This window comes from Molothrus aeneus, chromosome 7 (assembly GCF_037042795.1).
Source record: "Molothrus aeneus isolate 106 chromosome 7, BPBGC_Maene_1.0, whole genome shotgun sequence".
In the NCBI taxonomy this organism is placed as follows: domain Eukaryota; kingdom Metazoa; phylum Chordata; class Aves; order Passeriformes; family Icteridae; genus Molothrus; species Molothrus aeneus.
The window spans coordinates 10,566,581-10,591,087 of NC_089652.1; the positions used below are offsets into that span (position 1 = coordinate 10,566,581).

The following is a 24,507-nucleotide window of genomic DNA, read 5'->3' on the forward strand; positions in this document are numbered from 1 at the left end:
CTTATTTAAAGAAAAAAAAAGAAAAAAAGAAAAAAAGAAAAAAAGAAGAGATGAGGGAACTGTAGAGTACAGAAAAAAGAGGTATGATTTGAGGTCTGTGGCAGCTCACTGGAGGTTGGTTTTCTGATCATACACGAGTCCTGCCTGTATGTTTGGTCAGTATAACCTGTATCATCATCCAAGCATAAAGCAAACTGCTGCAACTCCTCTTAGAGCTACCAGGTAAATGGAGCTTGGCTTAGAAGATGTTTTGTATCAAGAAAATAAAACAAAAGAGAAACACCTTTTTTGGCACAGCACACTTCCAATGCACTTCCATGTCTTGTCTGAAGCCAAAATGTCAAGCAAGATTACAGTAGGCAACCTACCTCTCAGATTACTTTGTTTTGAAATTTGCTTTCCTGAAAAGGGTCTGTGGTGCTCTGGGGGGGGCAGAATTTACAAGCAACTTCTCTGGAAAGTTGCTAAAAACCATCTCACACAACTGTCAACTGCCCACAAATCAAAAGGATGAGCAGTCAACTCAGCTGGCTGAGGATTTTACTGACTTTTGCATGACTTTGTCCGACAGGAAGTAGGACGATCCTTATGTTTGGAAGAGGTGAAGGGATTGCTATGTTTCTTTGTCTCATGTAGAAGAGCCTGAAGCATATCCAATGATACTGCATTTTGCCTGCATTTGTACTCTGAATATAGCCCTTGAGACCATGAAGTTCATGCTGAGAAAAGAAAAACAGCAGAAGAAAGAAGCTTCTGAACCCACATCAAAATATTTGAAAAATCTGATGGGGAGGGAAAGAGCACAAGAAGTCGCAGTGCAGCTTTCTTGTCAGGAGACTTTCAGAAAAAGATCTGGCAAATTAATGTTACTGGGATGATAAAACTCATATCACACTGGGAAGGAAAGGGAAATAACCCAGTAGCAAAATCTAGGAATAGAAGAAGATGTTAAGAGCTCTTCACTGCAGCACTTTACCTTCTTGTAATGTTTTGCCCACATCTCTATGTGCTGGTGTCTTTTGATCTGTGTCCTCCCTGTGTCAGTTCACAGTGGGCTGGAAAGCAACATGCAGAGCAGAGCAAACCATCCAGCCCACATACAGACTGGAAGAAGACAAGGATTCAGCCCCAAGGGCTGACACAGCAAGTGTAAAAGGTGCCTTGGCTTTTACCCACTGGAACCCTGAGGCTGTTTGTAGCTCAAAAACTTTGAACCTAAAAGCATTTTCATCTGCATTTCAGGAATGCCAGTGCTATTGATCTGCCCAACTTGAAAGCACCAACTAGACTGCTTAGCTATTCATGCCAGCTACTGAAAGGCATGTTTGCCAAAAGAGTAAGGCAGAATCTAAAACTGGTCATGTTTCAGAGGAGAAAATAGCAGCAACAACCCACCAACACTAAAAGGCAATCTGGAGAAAGACAGCAGTGCTCCAAACCCACCAACACTTAACCATCACAGAGTACTTACACCATATTTTGCATCCAATGACTGCATCATGCTCAGAAATCTATTTTTTTCTTCTTTATGCATCTTTTCTTGCTATTTTTATTTCTCCTTTTTTCTTTTTCTTTTTTTCCCCTCACTTTTTTTCTTCTTCCCCCTTTTTTTAAAAAAATCTTGGACAATAACAATAAATTTTAGCATATAAAAGCAATTCCAGCTGCACAGCCTCTCTGGGCCTGTCTAACCTTTGTCAACCTGACAGCCCCAGGAGGCTGCATGGGCAATGATAAGCAAACTATCCTTCTCTCTCTTCACCAGCAACCTGTTTCCCAGACTTGTGTGCACCAGGAAGGTCTGCTGGGAGATGTGTTACTTGTGAGCTATAACCAACAAACCACACCGTCACCTTCATATTGAACCCAGCTCCTGCCTGACACACTGCTGGCCTAAATATTTAGTACTTGTTAGCACAGGTGGCAATCTTATCATGCATTTGGGAAGGAGAAAGAAAATCCAAAATAAAGGTTCTTAGGGGAGTAATTTCATATCTGGCACAGGGTGGCAAAAAGTCACAGTTAGCAGAACTTACAGACCTTAGAAATTATGCAGGTGGCTGGAAAAATCCCATCATCTCCTTGTTCAAGCAGGCTGATGTACCGGTGATCTGAGAGGTAATTCAGCACTGCCTGAACCTGCTCTGCTGAGCAGCAAGCTTCAGCTGCTTCTCTGCATATTACCTCTCTTTGCAGGTTGCCACAGAATGGTGCCCTAAATTCTGGCAAAGCTGCTATATCTAAGTGAAGAAAAAGCTTGAGATTTTTGTTCAACCCCTAATCCCTCAAACAGGCCACCAGAAGGAATGCTGCAGTTTGGCTCTTCAAGGAGTAAGGCAGGCTGTGATGTTCACCAGGCACCCCCTGCAGCCCAAGCCCTAGAGCAAGCATCCCTGTGAGCTCAGCAATCTGTTTGTTAGGTCTCTTACAATAGTGCTGCAGAGGAATGAAAGACCTTGTCAAAAATTAACTTTTTTTTTTTTTTCCAGGAATGAGCCAGCTCTGTCCATTGAGAAATATTGAACAGTTTTGATAGTCAATAACAAAGGTATTTGAAATCTCACTGCAGCTTCAAGTGCTTTAGCATCTGGAAGCTTGGTGTATTCCTCCAAAGGTTTGCAAGTGCAGAATTAACCAAAATACATCAGAGCTCTCTTGCAGACAGCATCATTTCTGATATCTTCAGAGATAACTGCAAGGATCAGGAGGATTATTGTGGCATTAGCTGCTCTGATTACATTCCCTACAGTTTAATAACAAGAGCAGTGAGACTATAGGTGTATCAACAGAGTTTTGGATTTGTGAGCAAAGAAAGTTGGGGGTTATTAGCAGAATGTGAGAAAAGAAAAGGTCACACACTCAAATATGCCTCTGAGGATACAGCTGACAATCTGTGGGGCAAGAGAAGTGATTTCTCAACATAGCATCATGAGTTTTCTGATAAGAAGCAATAGGGACTTTGTTAGCAAAGCTGTAGATCCATCTTGTCACATCCAGAGGGCTTTGGCTGTGAGCTTAACCCATAAAAAAGAAGGCAACCACATTTTGAAAACTTTGGAGAGACATAAAAACTTCTGATGAGGTAAGATTATCTCCAGTTATCATGAGGTCAGGACAGCCTTTCTGTAAATGTGCTTTGCAAAGATAAGGACAAATCCAAATGCCATTCTGCCTCATGCTCTCAGCTGAATGAATGGGCACATTTGCTGTGCCATCCAGCTGTCTTGGCACATTAGGAAGACATCAGCAAATCTCTTATGCCAGTTGTTCCAAACATTTTCTTCTAGGTACCTTTATTTGATAATTAAACATTACCTCTGTTCTCCTCAACCTTGTTATAGTAGGCTGTTGCACAGAAATACAGTAAACAACTATTTCCCACAGCTTTATGAATATGTTTGAAGTCACCAGAAGTCTACATTCTGTTATGTTCCACTGTTAATTAATGAAAGTAGGTAACTGTAATTAGCATTTTTACTGAAATGGGAATAGCAAACTTCACTAATTTTCTTACCTGAGTGAATGATTCCTGGTAAGATCTGGCTGGCGCTCTTGTAGAATTTCAAAGATATTGGGCTGCCGCAGAAATGCAACTATCTTGTCATTGTAAGCTGAAAACATTCACAAAAATATCATGCTGAAACAAGGAGATCCCAAAACAAAGGATGACATTCCTTTTGAGTCTCCAACAATAATGACATACTTCACCTTGACACTTTTAAGTTTAGAAGTACTGGGTTGATACTTCTGTATGTAAGGCTACCAATTCTATTGTCTTTTAAGGAACACATTTCTTATGATTATGAACCAAATCTCATTGTGACATATCCAAACAGAATAACATAACAGAATTATGCTAACAGCTATAATTCTGTTAACAATTTCTATTATATTTTAGCACTCACACTCTTAGCTAAGGTCAAACCAGAATAGTTATTGTTAGTATAAAATTGCAGGGACCTTGGTTTTCACTGCATCTATTCTCAAAATTAGGCAGCCATTGGAAACACCCATATCAAATCTTCATTAATGGCTGAGCCTGTGAAGCATGCACACCCTGTCCATGGCAAGGGGGGAGGATTTAAATGGGCAGAGGTTTCCAAGTAAACATGCCACAGTACAAAGAGCCAGTTAGAGTTAATCGGATTAATTTATCTTGATTTAGCACAATGTGACAGCTGTTAGATTTAACAAGCTACATTCTGTACGTGGTGGCACAGAAGTCAGTAACTCTGTGTGTCTGTAACTGAGAACAGAAGTTAAGCAAATGGCTAATTCCAAGCTGATTAACACTTTCTGTAATCCTGCCAAAATAGATGTTCAGAAGTTGTGGGTAAAAAAAAAAGTTAAAAATCACTGAGAATACATGGAGTCCAATTAGGATCCAATCTGACTCCCTGGCTTCAGTTCATCCTGTGAGGACACAGAGCATGTGAGCTAGAAAGGTAAAATATATCACTTAATTGGTTCTGCACACTTCCAGCTCTGAAAGCTCCAACTGAACAGTGGGGAAATGCTGATGGACAGAAGGATCATAACAAATGGCAACCTCCGGCCATGCCAAGTGAATGGAAACCCCAGCAGTGTACACTGCCATGGCCCCTCAGTGATGGAGAACTCTGAGCAGAGGCTGGATGCTGACATACCCACTGGAACCACATCCTGGTACTGAGCTCTGCTGACTGTGTTAAATGTGCTGGATGGTCTTGGCAAAACGGGAGGTCCTGAATGGCGAGAGTCCTCTCCAACCTGAAAATGTGCAAGCAACCACAGTGAGTGTCTCTGTGCCAGCACAAGCACTCAGGTACAAAAAAGTGAGAATTTATATGGCTTAGAACTAAGCACATGCATCAAGGCCTTGCTTGATCACTATCCCAAGTAGCCACTGCAGCAGGAAGCAGCTGTGCTGCTAGGACAGGTACTAGCAAAACATTATTTAGCATACTGAGCCCTTTAATAGGAAGAATCAAAACTAATGCAAAATTTACAGCTATTTTTAAACAGTCCCATTCTGGAAAGAGACCCAAAAAAAATGAAACTGGGATAACCTTTTTTGATTTTGTAATTTAATTTTGTCTTTTGTAATTAATGGACATCTTTATCTACATGAAACATTCTGGAAACAAAATTCTGCTCCTTCATTAGCACCTTTATTACCTCTCTGTGCATGAATGCAGTTTCCCTAAATTTGAAGTGGAAAGAAGTTTGTGGCTGAAGCCTCAAAGGAGAATAAAGAAGTGAGTTCACATTTAGGCATGGCAAACAAGTCCAAAATTCGTAAAAACATGGCTCCTAGAGTAATTCAGAAACACTGTTCTGTTTTTCTTGTATTCACCTTCTGGACTTTAAAAAATTGCATGGGAACAATTTTTAGGGTAGAACCACAATCTAAAATTGTTCTTAGAGGCATTTGTTATGTCAGGGCAACTGCTGTAGTTAACTGCATCATGAGATATTTCTGGTGTTTAGATATTTCTCAGTATTCTGTATTTTATCTCTATAAAACATTTGGTCAACCTCTTTTTCATGCTGCTGGACCTCTTTGTTTACTTCTCCATTTATCTGCCTACATGTAATGGTTAGCATTTGAACTGCACTCCCAAGCTTCAAAGATCTCTAAAACATCTAACTGCAAAAGATCAAATAATTATAAAAGGTTGCTTTTGAATCCAATCTCTGAAATTACAAAGCAGCAAAAGTCCCAAGATATCTCCCAAGACCTTTTTGCTCTCTCATAATATTCTTTCAGAAAAATGTAGAATTATTTCCTGTTAGGCAATGTGCTGGAAAAGGAATGCCATTATTATTAGCTCCAGCTTCACACTGTAGTTCAGCTTTAGCTAAAAAGGCATTCCTTACACTGGTTCATGTTTGCTTTAGAGCATCTCTGTAAAAACTGGGTCAGTGGCTTCAAAACATCAAAGTTCATGGCAAGTTAAAGCCAAAGAAAGTATTTAGATATTTTTTTCATTAAGTACTCATCTTTTGCAATAATGTACAGTTCCTTTATGCAATAGCTTAAAATAGGGAAAAAATGCAAATATGCAATACATAAGCCCTAAAGTGCAGGGGAAAAACTGGTGTTCAGGTTCATACATATGTAAAAAGAACATCATTGCATCATTAATACTAGAATGGTAATACTGTATTGAATTGCTATGCTTGAGATTCCTATCTGGAATTATACCTGGAATTAATTCAAGTAATAATTGTAACAATATCAAGGAAACACTTCTAAAATTGCATATAGAAACATACTTTAAGGAATTTCATGTATCTAAATGAAGTGGGAAATTTTGACAGGTAAGCAGTACTATGTATATGAAATATATATGATCATTTCTTGTTGGATAAACTATACTTGTTTTGCAGCATTGACAACTTCAGGAGCATGGCTGGCACAAATACCTGTTTTAGTGCAGAGCTACTGGATGCTGCTTAAAGAAAGATGATTTGGGTGCATATTGGGTAAAGTCAAGAAAAAAAATTCTGCTGTGCTACAAATCAAACAGAAATACTTGCTTTACCCTATTCAAGATCTAAATAGCTATATGAAGGTATATAGCTTCTTGCCTTATACATAATATCACCAAACTGATGGGAAATGCTATTTAAAACCATTTGCAAAATATTCCTGACACTGGAGGGGAACTGACTAAACCATGTTCACACAGGATGTGACAAGATATGCAGCCAGTGCTGTGGCACTTGCTGCAGCTCAGTGGAAGCCCTGGTAGAGAAGTGGCAGACAAGATTCATGTTTACTCTGAAACAGAGGCCTGGCAGACCCTCATCTGCCACAAGACTGAGCTAAAAAAAGAATAAATCAGATCATTTCTCTTGCTATTCTGAATTGTATTATGTTTAATTGCTGGCATGGAATAGCCCTCTCCAGAAATGACAACCTACAGCCAACAGTATGGAAGTTTTTAAATAAAGTACAACTGAAGTCCAAGTCACTGCACATACACAAGGTTACAAGTATAAGGAAGTGACAACAACACTATGGGGACTGCCAGTGAAAATGGTGCACACCAACATAACAACAAAATAGTATTTTCCATGTACTTCTGATCAGAAAGTAGAGATTAAATATAGATTCAAAGGCATATAACAGTCTTATAAGGCTGTACATGGTATGATTTTTTTTACACTTCATGGGGAAGCTGCAGAACTAGATGTGTAGTCATACATGCATCTTTCCCTCCCTCTTATTTTGCACAGTTATGTATGAACACACTTGGCAGACGCCACGCTAGACAATACACATTTTGTCAGCAAAAGACTAGATACAGGAATCAGTAATCTGTAATCAGATGCTCTCCTGTGGTTAAGTGGGGTTACTGCGAATTCAAAATAAGAAAAAACTCATGTTTGACATTTTTACTCTGAATTCATACATGTTAAAAGCAACGATGGCTATCAGAAAAAATAATATATCCTTACAGATGACTGGTGCACTGTTACAGAAGGGTCATGCTCCTCCCCCCACGGAATGATGTGAAAGGGGATGGTGGTGCCCCCGAGGAGGAGGACGAGGCCCAGGCCGCACTCACCTCCCCAGCGCTGTGGCTGCGCTGCCGGGTCAGGTGCTGCCGATGGACCAGGGCGCTGGTGGGCCGGCTGCTCTGCAGGGGCAGCCGCGGGTCGATGAACGTCGTGGTGCGCGAGTTGTGGTCCACAAAGAAAGCCTGCAAAGGACACAGGAGACAGAACTCATCAGCACTCCTTTTACTCATTATGTCTGAGGTTAACGCCTACCAGGGATCCAGGTTTCATTCCATCAGGTGGGGCTGTGGAAAATCTGTTACTGTGGCTTCTGGAGAAGGAGGACAACACTTTTCCATCCCACCCAAAGGGATGGATTGTTTAATGCTTTACATTGTTCCTGTCTATGAAGTCCTTTGAAATTCTCATCTGACAAGCATCCGAAGTGGGAAGCTTTATTATGACTGTCAAGAAGAGAAGACTTGAATATTTCATAAGAGTAATCCTGGTGTATTCTCCTTTTCATTCCCTTATAAGCTTCTAAAAAGGTGTCATTAAGTGGCAAACCCATTACCTTTTGTGAAGTATTTACCATATAATTATGAACACAATTGGCTCTATGTATGTCAAGTGTATGCTTGCATCCAGTGATGAACTATGATTACAGACCAACAGGGATTTTTGCCGTATTTCTGCTACAATTATTCCAAGTTCACTGCCCTTTTTTTCTAAAAACCAAAACAAAATGCAAAAAAACCCCCCTAAAGCACCTTCCAGAACAAAAAAAAAAAGACCTCTGAAAGCCAAAAAGAAAGGTCAACCAACAACACAAAGATGATGGCAACAGAAAAAATTAAATCAGGCAACTGATGAGAACAACCACATAGTGGCCAGTCAACCATTTGCTGAAAACAAGGTCACAGGGACACATATCCTGGAAAATTAAAGCCTTCTACAATTCTAGCCAATTTGAACCAAAAAGGTCTCTAAGCCCTGAAATTTATACTTTTTGTAGCACCAGTGTTGCACTTGGAAACCAGCACTGTTCTATTTCAACACATTCCATGATTTCTGTCACAATACTGGAAACATGTGGAAGTGGCAAAAAAATATCTCTGTTTTGAGCAGGAGAATTACAGGAAAGTAACATCTGGTTCAAGGAATCAAAAAATCTGGACCAGCAGAGTGGTGGTCAGGGACTGCAGGAGCCATTTCTGTGTTTGGCTACCAGTGAGGTACTTCAACCACAATTCCACAAACAATTTATTCCTGTGGTGTCAGCAAAAGCAGCATTCTCATCTTTCCCTCTCCTGACCACTTGTTTCATCCCCTGTGTGCCCTTCCTGCCTTGTGCTGGCACAAGTGTTTGTGTAGCCATGCAGTGAACCCATCAGGGGCTCCGGTCCAGGCTAAAATTACTCTCTTTTTGTCCCTCTCCCTGCTGGCTCCTCTAACCTCAGCCAGCTCTCCAGGGATGAGAGGAGAGGAGAGCAGAACCACTTTTCTGGCAGCAACACCAGCTTCTAGTATTCATGGAATCATTGTTTCAGACTGGGAAAGCCAGACCAGAGCAAATGCAATTCTTCTGACTGCTGTGAAGGTAGGCAGACAAACCAGTGTGTCATGCTGTACAGCAACTAATATGCCATTACGGACTGTGGTGGGAGAAAATGTTCATAGTTCCATTTCCCAAGGAAGGAGAGGCATATGGAGAGACACCACAGTTGCAGAACCCTAAAAGTGCTCCACAAAGAGCACCAAGCCTCTTATAGCCCCAACAGCAATCACCTGTACCTGTAGCTTGTGCCTACAAGGAAGGAATCCTATCACCTGAGCAGTAAGAACCCTGTTCTGACCATCTGACATAGTCACAGATATGCAAGTGAAACTGTTTCACAGTTCAAACACAGTAAAGTGTTTTGTTGAAGTGTCAATAAATGAAATTTTAATTGCTACATCTGAGCCTGATGTTTACCTTGTTTACCTTGACAAACAATGATGCCACCCTGCAGTGCAGGTATACAGATTAGAGAGTATACAAAACCAGTGAGAAAGAACCAAAACCATAATGAAATTTATATTTGGGGCCTGGCAGATGACTGGAAGAGACTGCTGGAACACAGCCACTCTTTCTGAAATTTTTTCTCCTGATTGGTAAAGATCTACCTACTTTACTAGCAAGTGGCTGGTTTGGGCTTTTTTTAAGTCCTTCTATCTGTTTTATCTATTCTGTGTACATTTATAAGATGTAAAGCACTTTCAGCAAAACACAGGTTGATTTCATTAAGTCAACACCATACTGTAAATCACTTATTAAAAAAATCCTGATTCAATAAAGGAGGTAGTACCCCCTGGAGCTGCACCGCTCAGTTCTGAGCTAATGCAGCACTCTAGTATTGCATGCAGTGTTCCACAGCATTCTATTTAAATAATTTAGTTTAGACATGAAGATAAAGACAATCATATCTTATTAAATAGGTATGGTTGCAGGCCAGCTCGTAGTAGCCTACTTTAAAACAAAGCATAAATTAGCACTTTGAAGCTTTGGTGAAGATAGCCATTGGAGCTTCAATGCTTTGGGCTAATCTGGACACTGGCACACAGCTCAAAACACACTGTGGTTCACAATCTCCTTTCAAAAAAATTCCTCTCATAACTCCTGCCTAGCTATAATCCATAAATCTACAATGCTTGAAGAGACTGATATAAAATAGGTAGTGCCAAAACTATATTTAGCCCATTAAACATGAATAGTTGCCCTAGTTATTCTTCCAGTTGATATCTATGAAGCTTGCTAAAATACCTTTTCTTTCTGTTGAAGACTTCAGTAATCAATTACTATGATTTCCTTAATTGTAGAGAGAAAAACCAAAAATGTGCAAATACATAGGAATTTATTACAGCACATCTTGCAGAGATCTAATTAAAAAGCACAAAGACTTGCAACTGGCTTTAAAATATGGACATGTGATTACACACACTGCACAAATGCATTATCTGTACAATGTCTGTGTGTATGCACATGGACACTGCAAGGCACAACCTCAAAGCTCAGCTCAGGGGCCTATTAAGCCTATATAATGCTTTCTGCTACCACAATTTCCAATGGCTTTCTGCCTCCCTGTGGTCAGTGACTGATGAAGGATCATCTGTAATGCCCATTAGAAACTAGAAAAAACTGAAATTTGCCCTATTCTTCAGGAGAAAACTGGCCACTGAAGAACTTAACAGAAAAGAATGACTTAAACAGAAAACAGTGAGGCAAAGAACAATGTTTGTAGAATTTCACATTCCTAATTGTGTGTCTAATGAAAAAACGAAGTGCTTTTCAGAGATAAAAAAATCTAGGAAACAACCCTCAAGTATTTTTACCCTTTAGTTTAGAATTGTCTATCTTTCCAAGCATCAAGATCATTATTTATATGGACTCTCACAGCTAACCACATTGAGAGTGATAAATGTAAGAACCAAGAAGCTAAATATGCCAGTAATCCTAATAAACTGATAAGCCTTATCGCTTCCTCACATGCTAATCACAGTCTAATTTTAATCCTCCTGTTTTCTACACAAAATATAATGTTCCAGATACTGAGGATGCACTAGCTTGAAGTTACATTAAAACTTACATCACAACTGTAAAAGCGACATCAAAATATTTTTTTAGGAAATTGAAAATTGATGCCTGTTTAAAAAAATCAGTGAGACTTGCAAGTATTTAAGATCTCTAATACCTCTTAAGGAAACCTACTCCATACCATCTCTTTCCTTCTAAGCAAAACACAACCACCAGAGTGATTCTCCCCAGAGCTGTCCCAGATCATCCTTTTTATTCAAGTACATAACAGAGAACAACCAACAACAACTTATTCAAGTACATCCAGCTGATCTCAGAAACTGATGAACACAAGGCCTTCTCAGCCCTGTGGAGTTACCTTGCCCTGATGGTCGTGTTTCATCTCCCAGCCCCTGGGCAGCTCCAGCTGTTTGTTGGCAAACATGTTGAGGAAGCCCACCAGATCGCGGTTGTGCTGGTAGCGCTCGAAGTGGTGGGTGTCGCGCCGGACTTTGGTGATCATGTGCTTCAGACACGTGTTGTTTGTAAACATGCGGTAGGCACTCTGGAAAACACACAACAGCAAGGGCTCTTCAAAGGGGAAACTGCTCTGGCCAATAAAGACAGCCCTGTTCATTGTAAGTGGGCCTGCAGAAGGAAAGTTACTCCTCCAATTGCTTCTCCTTACACTCTAAATCCCATCACACAAAGAAACACCGGGGGGAACCTATGCAAAAAGAAGCACTGAAGGAAAATATATATATTACTATGGTTTTGATATATATTAATATGTTTTTTTGTTCAGTGTGACCTCTAATATACTTTGATAGAAACCAGGCAATCTGGAGGAAACAAATATTGCCATTAAGCAGCAAGGGCTTTCCCAGAATTGTGTCTCACCCTGTGCAAAGCATAGTAAGAAAGCTATTGCTTCCATAAACAAATAATTCTGTATCATAAGAAAGATGAAGAATCAAGTGGAAAATAAAAATTGCTATCATGCAGAGCTATGATGGCCCTGATAGCCCAATAATTTCAGGGGATAATGATGAGTGAATCTAGCCTCCCTATGTACTACCAATATCTTATCAGCAAACAGCAGCGTTTCTGTACACAGAACAACTGCATTTATTAAAGCCTTTGAGCTGTAGCCACCATACTCACAGGGTTAGAATGCAGCACTGTAAAGAACTCTGGGCTGATAAGGAATTTCACAGGGGGAGACTGGAGCAATAGAGTAAGTCTGGATCTGGAGGTAGAGTGAGGCAGCACATTCTCTCTTCGAAAATCTAAGAGCAAAGTAAATGTCAAAGATTTCCAGCAATTATTACCAAAGCATCCCTGCAAGCTACTATATCAATGTGAATCACACAAGCAAGGAAAGCATTAAGTAGACAACTATTGCAGATTTACTGAGGATTGTCCACATAAATGTACCCAAATTTCTTCTAACATAACGCTGAAATTTCTGAAAATATTATAATTTAGTTTAGTAATATTTACCTGTGGCTTTTGGTAAACAACCATTAAAAAAAAAAAAATCATGTTCCGTTATTTGGGTTACCAAGTTTGTGCCTCTATATAAGATGCAATGAAGTCCCCTGGGCATGTCTGCACTGCTATACTGTAGCTGTATGCAGGTAAGTTATTTTTTAAAAGCTAACTAATGGATATAAAAGTCATTGTACAATTATAAATATTTCATTCCTTCTTAAAAAAACAAACAATAAATCTGCCATTACCACAGTCCCAGTCTTGATACAGTATTGAAGCAGCTTATGTAAGTAAGAAGTAGGTTGCCAAGGAAGTACCTTTCAAGTTTCAACTTCCAATAAACATTTGTGTCTTCTCCTAGCAACTACAGAAGTGCCCTGATTTTTCTTCAGTACCAGGAAGGAAGTGAAAAAATATTGAGTGGTGTTTGCTACAATGTGAACACTGTTGCCCCCAATTCTCTTTGTAGACCTTCGGAAGAGTATTTTTAATATCAATGAAAAATTGCAAGTTCAGATTTGGTCTTCAGTGATACTACACTAAAATGTGTGCTGCCATCTACATTTCAGTTTCTTACTTTTTTACATGTTGCAGTATGTGCACTCTTCTCCATCAAATGAATATTAATCATGTAGACCACAGCTATCACAGACATAAAAGATCATAACACACAAGCAGAGCAAGGAGAAAGGTAGTGAATGAGACTCAAAACTGAGGGAAAAGTAAGAAGAAATAACAAAAGAAGAGGAAAATAACAAGGGTAAAATTCTAAGTAAAGGGAATGGAGAAAATAAAATAAACACAGCAGAGAAAACCAGGAAGTGTGAGGGAAACTGGTAAAATAAATAAACAAGAGGGTTTGTAGAAACACTACTTAAACAATAGAAGTCAAGCTGTTCCACATGGAACACATCATGAACAGGGCAAAGGCAGAGTGGCACAAAGGCTCCTGAAGCTGTGCCTGAATACTTGGGCTGGGAGTGTCTTGCAGACACTCACTGAGGTTTTATGTGAACTCTGTACTGGTACAAAACTTGGGTGTACACCAGGCAACTCTCACACCCTGGAAGATGCTGTGACATGCAGCAGGTAAGTCCTCTGTCATCGTCTGGTAAATCTGGAAACCAGAATGGGTCACCAGGTGGATTTCTATTGCAGTTTGAGGCTTATGAATTTGGTTTATGAGAAGTTTATTCAGCTGAATTTGCTGGTTAGGGTTTGGCCTGAATTTGCTTAACTTGTGTACAGTACAAACCATCTGGCTGTACATGCACAAAGGTAGAAAAGGAAACAGCTACAACAGAAGTGAAGTCTACAAGTAATAAAAGGGAACACTTGGGTAAATCTCAAGTTTTACAATGACTTGCAACTCAAAAAAGGGTGACACAGTTTGCATATCAGGTTAATTTAGGAGAGACTTTTAGAAGAGTACATCAAGAGCATCTAGAGACAAAGCCAAAGCACAGGACACCACACAGCTGTGCAAGGAACTGGATGGATAAAAAGCTTTACCAACATGTTAGTAAATTTTTAGTAGGAAGATGACCAAGGAGAGAACTGCTTAGTGAAAAGAAAAAAAAGCAATGATGTTCAGGACCCTAAACAAATGGTCTTTCTTCCTATCTTCATTCCAAAGGTTAACACTGGACAGACTATCAGAAGAATGAAAAAATAGAGGTGAGAGAGTGCAGGTTAAAGACCAGGGTGCAAATTTAAGGTTTTCAAAGCCTTTAGGTCAGGTGGCATGCACTCAAACAGTTAGGAAATAAGGTGGAGTAATCACTGAGACACTGGTGGCTCTTTCAGAGGTCTGAAGGAGCTCTCAGAAGGAATGGGATAATGCTGTAAGAGTCCACCAAGATGTTTTACTAAGATCTCTCTGGCTCTGGTCCTACTTATTATTTCTACTAATGACTGGATAGGGAAGAAAAAACTTGTTCCAATTAGGAGATTCTACAGTACTTAGCAGAATGGACAAGATTCAAAACCACAGGGGCACATCAGAAAAGTACAAAGATCTGTGTGCAGGTAGGGATAATCAACTCACAAAGACCAGATGAAAACAGGCATTTGTGCCAAAGTTCTGCACACAAGGCTCAGGACTTGATTTTAGCAGATCAAAGACTGAACACTGGTTAGTGTCAAACTATTAAAAAGAAAATAAAGAAACAAACAAAAACCAAGCAAAAACAAACAAAACCTTCTGCAGAAATGTACAAGGAGTGTTTTATGTAAGACACTTCCACAACCTCTTCAGCACAGCAGAGTCATAGCTTTATTTGATTTTCTGAAATATTCCTCAGAAGCTGAAGACCAACTCAAGACAATCCTGAGTAGGCCAAAAAACTAATTTGAGACCTAAACCCAGAAGTCACGAGGAAAGACTAGGAAGCAATGGATTTAAGGGTATGTTATAAGAAGAATAAAGAGTAGACTGTCTAAAAAAGTTAAAGAATGTCCCTCAAGTGGAGAATATAAGAACTCATGAGACAGCATTTGGCAAGCATGGCCTAGGAACAGCTCATCCAATTTATCTAGAGATGTAGCCAATGACTGCCCGAAGCCCTTTCTAGTTCTACATTCTACTATTTCAAACTTCATTAGCAGAGTCAAAATATTTGTAAGCCAGATCACGCAATTTTATATTTCTTTAACTGCAAGTGTCCTGCTCTCTAAAGAAGTCTGGTACGGACAGAAAAGTGCTCTGAATCTCACAACCTTCTCTTCAGCATATTGAGCAGGCTGAGTCATAACCTTCAAAACTAGACAGAATTGAAAACAAATGGCTTCATTTTCACACAGACATTCAGAAGAAGTTAGGGTTTGCCTTATGTACTCTCATTAAATCATCCATGAGACAAGAGCTCCCTTCTTTGGAGAAGGGGTAAAAAAATAATTTTTTTTTAACCTGAATTAGAATGGTGAAATTCAGCTTCCTCTGCAGCTCCATCCACAGTACTTGTGTGCTCTTCAGGCCTGTCATTTGTCATTGTTCTTCGGATGCTCTGGTACCTAGGGTTGGAAAACTGGACTTTACATATAGTATATGGTAACTATGATCCAATTCTGGCTCCAAGGGAGCCTGCCCATATTTTCTGCCATATAGGTTAATATATATTGACCTCTGATTTCTGCATCAATAGTCTTTTGAATTTCTGACAACCATCATCAGATGTATTATTTTTGGTCACATAGCTTAAGATCACAGGTGGAACACAAAAGCCCTGGAAACTCACATGCAAACTAAAAGCAACAGCCCCACAAGAACAACCACCTAAGGCCAGCAGTGGGAGCAGCTGTGGCCATGTCTCCATGCTCAGCCTTGCAATGGTGAATGCAGCTGTGCAAGCACACAGAAATGACAAGCACCGAGGGTGACTCTTACCGGCGATTGAGCTGCTCCATCTGCTGTATGGAGTTGGATCTCTGCAGGATCTGTGGGGCTGGGGGAGCTGTGGGGCGCTGCCATGTTGTTGTCCTGTTCACGTGGTCCACGTAAAAAATCCGCCCGTGGCTGTCAATTCGAGCCTCCCAGTCTAAGGAGCAATAAAATACTGTAAACCATGGAGGGCTTGGGACAAATTCATTGATTTGTTTGAGCTCTGTCACTTTTATAACCCCACCTATTGTCTCTATAATAATCATTTCTACTACAACGTAGACATAGGCATATGTATATAAAAAACACACATCTATACAGAAACAGAAATGCCTGATTCTTAGACACCTGCAACTACAGAAAACGTGCAAACCATTTAGCACATCAGTTGAAAAACAGGAGAGCTCAGCAGGTGTCTAGATGACACTGTCTATATTGCAAGTCTAAGTGAAAGTAGTATCTGCTGACAAAATAAAAACACTCAAGTTTTTAAACCAGAGTTCATAAACAAAATAGAACACCCAAGTATTCCAGGAAGAATAGAATTGTTCACTGGGAAAAAAACAAACAACAAAAAAAATCCCTCAAATAGTTCACATTTGTGAATTCATTATCCTGCTTAATTGTCAAGTCCTAAACTACTGTATAATAAGTTGGGATTTTTCTTGTCATGTTTATGCCCAATTCTGACACATTCACCATTTCTATAACATGCTCTTGCAGAAGAAAACCTGCACTTAATTTAAAATACACAAGTTTAAACACTTGAGCAATGGCTTCCAAAGTAAAACATTTGCATCAGTGCTGTGATGGACAAGGCTGTCTTCTGCTGTGTTCCTATATAAGGCTATATTCCATCAAATCAGTGTTAGTCAAATGTGTTACAAATAGCTTGCTGAATTGCACAATTGTCATTCATCAAGGTTTCATGGTCAAGCTTCATTAATTTTTTCCCCAGGAATGTAGGAACTGGAGCATATTGTTGCACATTATAGGCAGAAATAAATGTTTAAATTCTTTCTCTTGTTCTTTAACTTGACCTAACATAAGACTGAAAGAAATACACATATTTTTCTTCCTTACTTTCAAATTTTGGTGAAACAACAAATTGAATACAACCCAAATTAAAAAGAAATTACAGTTTAGAGCTCAAAATCATATTCTTAATATTTTCCTTAATTTTTCAGTATTAAAATATGAAACCTGTCACAGATCTGAAAGCAGACCTTTGGAGAAAAAAACTGAATCTAGGCAATGATTAGTAGACTTTATTTATATTAAGAATTACACAGAGATTGTTTTGGGCTTTGACTGTAAAGGGTGATGTGTAAATGCATCATGCAGAAACCCAGTAAATGGCAGAAATGCTAAAATACTAATACTTCAGCAGTTTTTCCAAGTAGTTACTGTAGTGTATAGTTTTCTTCTGAAACCACAGAACTGGACCAGCTATCTCTGTGCATTTCTGAAATATCTGTCTCCCAGAGACAGTTTTGTAAAATGTAGAACTGGTATAATAGGATGGCAGTTAATTAACTTGAAGATGTGCACACAAGATTCATCTGATTATAACAGAACAGCAGGCTGCACAACCATATCATTATCCTGGCTTTGCACACACAGTTCTATCTATCAGTCTATCTATCTATCTATCTATCAGTTCTATCTATCTGCTATCAGGCTCCTTCCTGTTACTTGCTCCAATTACAGAGCAAACATAGCCCCATACCATACTGGGAAATAGGGATCTGTTCATTTTACACTAAATATCTTAATTCCTGACTCTTTTAAAGTAACAGAGCTTTGCCACAGACTTCAGTGGGTCTGAATTTCCTTTTTTTTCATATTTGGTTTAAAGCAATGTTTGCCTATCAGCTGTGTACCTTTTTTTTTTTTTTGGAGGGGGGGTCCTTTCTTTGAATACCTAATACTGAATAGATTTTCACTTCTCAAAGTTTAAGCACATGAATAAGTTCAATAATTGAGAGCAACATATTTTTCATATGCATTAGAAAAATTAAAATTCATTTGTTCATTAAAGCTCATCTAACTGTTGCTTAATGTCCAGGTTTATTTTAATATAAAATCTTCACTCTGCCTCAAAAAATGCAAGGAAAGCACAGACATCTGTAAGTTAATCTGCAGATATGAAGGATGTTTTAATTCCTTTGTAAATCATTAGCACACAAGCAGTATTCAGAGATTTCAGAGTGTCTGACAGCTCACAGTGCCTCACAGGCACCATCACCTCATCTCCCACCCCTGTGCAGTGCCACAGGAAAGGCAGCACTGTCTCTGCAAGAGTGACACTCAGCAAGTCTGTGTGCACCAGGTATAATTATCACAGCAACAACACCGGACCCAACCATCATCACTCCTCACTTCCAGCTTCTCAGCTGCTCATTCTCAGTTCTCACATTCAAAAAAGGAAATGTAATGAACTCTCAGTAATGAGCCACAGGCAGCTTATGCCCCAATTAAAGTATGGAGAAGCTCACTTGGTGGCAGAGCCTCATCCACTCTCTGGTACCGGCTAACGTCCTGACGCACCGAAGGCAGGGACCTCAAGGGCTGGTGGCCATTGGCTGGAGAACCTGGAATCAAAACACACACAAATTTCTTTATTTCTTTTTTCAGTCAATGTGGGGAAGCCCTGGAGTTACCTCTAAACTAAGCAAGCTGGGTTAAAGCTTCCGCAGGACTATGATATTTCAGGATATATCTAACAGTCATCTTTTCTTGGGGTCAAAGTAAGTTATGCTGACAGTTCTAGGCAAGTGATTCCTCTGGGATGTCTTGGTCCTGGAAACATCATCTCTGGGACATGCTACATCCATATGTGAGCAGCCAAAGTCAGGGCATGGAAACAACCTGAGCCTGAGCCATATCCCAGGACAAAGCTCCACCTGGCCGCAGAAACCTCAAGAGTGGGAGGTGGAACTGTCCACTGTCCTTCCTTGCTGCAGCCAAACTGATCTGCAAAATATGATGCAACCTGACACCTAATAAAGAGCATCCCAAATGTCTGGAAAATGCTGTAAAATATTGACAGTATTTGAAATAAACACCAAAATTGTTATTTCCAGTAAACAACCTGTTTATGAAGAGAGGAAATTATTGCTCATATATAGCTCTTGGTATGTTATGAAAAAGATGTATTTGAAAACCCACTTGATTGGATATACTTCGGTCCCTGAAGAAACTGAACAGATTCCATTATTAAAGTTGCTTGGAAACAATTCATTAGGGACACATTTCTACTTTCAGTGATTTTAGTGAGACAGAAAATTCTCAACTGTTAAAATAATTTTAAAATCAATAAGAGTTTTACAGTGTTAACTTGGGCAATACATTTCTCTCCTCCCAAGGTTCCAGTGCGCCAGGATCCATCTGTACAGAGAAGGAACTGGGAAAAGGAAAATAAAGAGCCTGAAGCTGACAAAATATTATTATTTTTTTCCTTCCCCCTTTCTTTTGATTACCTTATGTTTTAATGCTAATATAAAACATCCAAAAGAAAGGAGCGCGATATAAATTCTATTTCGCATTTCATACTTTTGGAGGAGTTCTGTCCCTCATTACCATTTTCATTAGTGAGCAGGGTAGTATTGTGGAATTCTTTCCTCCTCCTCAGTACTCTCTCAAGAATTAAAATACATCCAATTTTAAAGTAAACATATTTTGGATATTTCAGGTTTGGATTTTTCATTAAATCAAAAACCTCCAAGAGTCACTTGAAAAAAGAAATAAATTCAAAGGAACAAAAAAAAACCTTGAAAGACAACGAAATTGAGACATTAACGACCTTTGTTTTCAGGTGCAGCGAGGTCACTCCAGAAAGTGCCTCCTGCAGTTGTTACCTCCAGTAGCTCCTTCAAGCTGTGCTGTGGCACCCTCACAAGCTGCCTGCGCTCCCTCAATTTCTTCATCCTGAGACTGGCTCTGGGCAGCTGCTGCCTGCAGGCTTCTTCTTCTTTGCCAGATTTCTTCTGTTTCCTCTTGGTCTTGCAGTTCACCTGCCTCAGCTTCCTGCGCCTCCTCCTGAGGTAACTGCACCGCAGGCAGAGAACCAGCAGCGCTCGCAGGCTCCTGTGCTTCGGCACCCGGCTCCGCCGCAGCTGCCTCGGGGGCACAGGCTCCCTCCTCCTCCTCCTCCTGGGGGGAGAAGGCCGGAGTCTCGGGAAACCTGGCGCTCTCGCAGGAGGAGCAGCGCATCTCCACGGAGGAGCGCCGCACGGTCGCGCTCTCGTTGCAGGAGCTGTCGGCGCCCTCGGCGTCGCTCTCCCCCTCGGGCCGGGTGCTGGCCTCGCTGACGCTCTCGGTGCGAGCGGGGTCGCTCTGCTCCGTCTCCGACGACAGCTGCGAAGGCTCCGAGCCTTGGTCAATGGACTCCGTCTCGCTGACGCCCCTTCTGCTCCCACCTGCGGCTTCAGCAGCTCCCGGGTCCGCGCTGCCGGGAGGCTGCTCTGCCTCCGGAGGGGCAGCGGACTCGCTGCCAGCCTGCTCTGCTGCGGCCTCAGCCTGAGAGCCCTGCAGGCTCTCGGCTCCTTCCTCCGGAGGTGGAAGCTCTGGGAGAGAATCTTGCTGGTCATCAGTTGATGGCAAAGGAGCATCAGAGGCTGAAACCCTTTCACTCTCTGCAGGCCCCGGCATTACCTGATCTGATGAGGAACTTACTTCATTTCTTTCAACGTTTCTGGTAGCACCATTAAGCATTACTAAGCCACCATCATCTTCCAAAGAAGATGGAAAACCCAGGTCTTGATGCAGCTCGTGCTCCTCTTCATCTGAGTCAATGTGAAGCATAGCATTAAGTCTTGTGTCAGTAGGGAAGCTACTCCTCAGTTTTGGGGAGGCTCCTCGTGGACGGTCGCCACAGGCAGATGTCCCTGGCCTGGGATGGTTATTGTGTTCTATTGCATCAAGATAGTCATTTAGTGAGTCCTGGCGGCCTCTGGGAGGGGATGATCTTGAACCACCAGAGGTCAGCTCATCCTGGTCTGTCTCCAGAGTCCTACTAGTCCTTAAAGAATGTCTCAGGATTGTGTCTCCAGAAGATTCCTCAAAGACTGGGCCATTGGAACACACCGTGGATGTATCGTGATGTCCTGCTGGCATGTCCTCATCATCAGAGGGGCTGCCCAAGTCTCCATTTACAGAGTTGGTTCCTAGCAAAGTCCCAACTGTTTCTGGTGAAGCATCTGCAGAGACAGAAAGAATGAAGGTGAAACACTGAGCATCAAGAACACATAGTTCATTCTACTTAAATTATATAAAAATACGCATCCTTGAAGATGCTTGCTAACTTCAATCAGAAAACTAAGGGAAGAAACTTCAGTCAAAGTAACAGAGGCATCTACAGTGTTGGAACAGCAGTTACAGAATTTTCTCTGTATAAGTCTGTATACTGTTTTGTAGGATATAGAAAAATTAAGAGGTGTATAGTATGCCTTTAAAGATTTCCATTTTCCTTTCAAAAGACAGAGCGCTGCCAAGCATACAATGAGAATCATAAGCAGATTAATTTAGAATCAATCCAAGAAAATAAAAAACAATATGCTAAGTGTTGGTCGTTCTTGAACTGCCATCTCCAAGGCAGTACGTGCCATATCTAAATTTTGAATCCAAATACAAAAAAATCTGTAGTAGGGGGACCATACACAAATGAGAAAGTATATTGTTGTCCTCAACAACAGAAAAGCCTAGACATAGAAATACAGAGAAACTCTCTCCATACAACTATATGGAGATCCAGATCATTGACAAATTCTCACCTTCATGAACAGAAGATGTGATTTCCACTTTGAATTGGAGATACCCACTAACATGATCAGCAGGGAGCCTTCTGCCAAGATTATAGCTGAGAACCTGGTCTCTGCAAAATCAAAAATATTGGGTTTTTAAAATTTTTGCTGGCTTCATGTTTTCAGTATTTAATTCCTATTATGGTCTTAAAATTGGCCACATACTCTGCTTTTCATGGAAAAACACAAACCCCAACAATGGTGTAACATATGTTTTGTTAACAGATAAAGCAGCTTAAAAAATTATGTTTGATCAATTCCAAATACAGATTGTGCCCCACCAATTCTTAGAGATCCCTAAATATCTTAAGTTCTAAAGAAATCAAATTACACAGGTCCCTCTCTAGGCTAACCTACTCCTTTCCCCAACACAGTGTTTTATAATTAACAAAACCTTTCTGCCCCCTTGTGGTTTTTAGTGTGTATAAAAGCCACAAATAGTTACTTCCTAATTTTTCACATTCAACAAAGCACTTCTATGTTCTGATATAGTAAAACTATTAATGCTTGAATTTATCTTTAAATACGTTCTTTAGAGTTACTGAATTCAGTGGGGCTCAGACTAGGTTAGACATTTGTATCAGCTTGAGACTTTGGATCAGATCCCAGGCTGTACATTTTTATTTAGGCACAGCCAGAATTCACAGCCCCAGCTCCCCTCAGCACAGCTGGGACAGCTGAAGGAAGAAGAGGGAGCTACTAAAGACCTCCACAGGAAATTATTGTTATTTATGCAAATAACTTTATACTGGTATAAACACCTCTCTTTTACTGAGAGCACTCCTACTGCAAAATAAAACAAATTAAGTTATTACTGAAATAAGCTGCAGCAGTTTGCATAAACTCAGGGGAAAGAAAAAGCCTTGAGTGGACAAGCAGCCTCCCCTCTCCATGCTGCTCTATAGGCCACAGGATACCAAATCTCTGCAGTAGTGTCTCCAGGACCTGTCACAGATCCTCACTCGGTACTCCAAGTACAAGTCACCATCAGATAGCTGAGGTTTCCAGTTCTTACATAAGTTTTATATTACTCCATGCCATTCAAGAATAGATGAAGCCATGTCATGAATAATGCCTTCTCTGTATTGAGCTGAATCAATTCTAGATGATTCTCATGCTTATTTATCATGTTTTCCAGGAAATTAAAGCCACTGGCTGTTTCATTACACAAATTTGTGAGCTCTGACTACAGCTAAAACTGGGGCAGAATTTATTAAAAGGGGATGGTTCTGGATTTCATCTTTTCATTCCTTAAGTATCATCCCTAACATCACCAAAATGATGGTTTTATACTTGCTTGACCCAAAAAAAAATGCAAGAGCATTAGCAGTTATAATTGTGTATTTGGTACATTTCTACTTCACATCTACATTAACCACTACTTTAACTTTGCAAAACCCTTGGTGAAATATTGTCTGTCTTTACACAAAAACTAAAAATGGACAAGTATATTACAGAAGAAGAGGCAAAGATTTAATGTCAGTTCTAACAGCAGTATGACAAACTATCCAAATACCCATATTCTTAATACAGATTTCTTATACTGCCTTTCCTTTCCTAAAACAATTTGGTATATCAAATATACAGAACTGAAATTCAGAGAAGAAAACAGGCAATGTCTTTCAGATTAATGGTTTGAAAAAACAGAGGTGAGAACTGATCTACATAGCAAATTGGTAATTTCCACAAATCACAGCACCAGGAATCCCAGAGCACAAAAACATTTTGGTGTTTAGCAAGGAAATGTACACCCTGCACTAGGTTTTAAAACCAGCCTAGATCATGGTGTTATTTTTGAATGTATAGAGTGTGCAAATTTATTAGAAAAAGCTGCTTGTTCAACCAATATGTTGAAATTCAATGTGAGGCACTTCCTAGAAAAGTTTTATTGAGTATATACCACTGTTCTTGGATGCCACTACAAAACAAATGGACAAGCTTTTAAAGAAAGTTCTGTGTCAGAAGGTATAACCAAAATTTTAAGCTACTCTTACAATTTTATTCTTCCTTTACTTAGCAGTGTAGACACCACTTTGAAAATGTAAAGCTGAAAACTGTTTTCAAATTGAATTTGATTTTTTCCCCTTATGCAACCTGTTACTTTGAGGGGAATATCTGTGGGAAAGGAGGCCAGTTTGTATAAGTGTGATGACACTGCCATGCCCTTAAGCTTTAAAGCAGAAAATATGCATTTAATTTCACCATGATTCCTCATGGGCCTAATCCTGTGGCTTTTTTAAGTCAATTGAGACACTAACTTCAGCAAACTTTGAGGCAGGGCCTTTAAAAAAGGCATGCACAAGAGGTGAATTTTGAGTCCCATCAGTGAGCTATTCATAACAACAGGCAATTTTAATTGTGTATTACTGGAAGCACTCTGAAAATAAGGACTCCCAGCCTTGCAGTTCTGGCCAATTCACTGAAGGGATATTACATCTCTGATTAGTGAAGTGACAATTAAAAAGACACCAGCTGTACAAGAAGCCAGGCAATTATACCTGCTTGTTCTAAAAGATTTGCACACAACCATGTAGTACTATGAAAATGCCTTGCTTCTTGACTAGCTAGCCAGAGGGTAAGATTTCTTGTGAATAGCATTTTTTATGTAAAGAAATAACGCTGAAAGAAAAAGACACACACCAACAGAAACGTGGGTAGATGTATTCAGGACAGGGCTAGAAACGTTGCCATTTCCCAGTCAGGCAATAAAGCTATTAAAAATTACAATATGTTTCTTAGTACAGATGTAGTAAAAATTTGCTGGTCTGTATCAGAAAGCCTGCTCTTTG

General features: G+C 40.0%; 1 protein-coding gene across 1 annotated transcript in view; it reads right to left on the bottom strand.

The window, feature by feature from the left end:
- The window catches only part of HECW2 (HECT, C2 and WW domain containing E3 ubiquitin protein ligase 2), a 146,801-nt gene that overhangs the window by 30,857 nt on the left and 91,437 nt on the right, over positions 1-24,507 (bottom strand). The window contains exons 8-17 of the mRNA XM_066553179.1: positions 21,689-21,789; positions 19,775-21,115; positions 18,413-18,508; positions 15,921-16,071; positions 15,444-15,547; positions 12,206-12,330; positions 11,421-11,606; positions 7,557-7,691; positions 4,647-4,749; positions 3,515-3,611 (exon numbers count right to left, since the gene is read on the bottom strand). Of these exons, the coding sequence (XP_066409276.1) occupies positions 3,515-3,611; positions 4,647-4,749; positions 7,557-7,691; positions 11,421-11,606; positions 12,206-12,330; positions 15,444-15,547; positions 15,921-16,071; positions 18,413-18,508; positions 19,775-21,115; positions 21,689-21,789 (2,439 nt within the window). The remainder of the gene's footprint in view (positions 1-3,514; positions 3,612-4,646; positions 4,750-7,556; positions 7,692-11,420; positions 11,607-12,205; positions 12,331-15,443; positions 15,548-15,920; positions 16,072-18,412; positions 18,509-19,774; positions 21,116-21,688; positions 21,790-24,507) is intronic.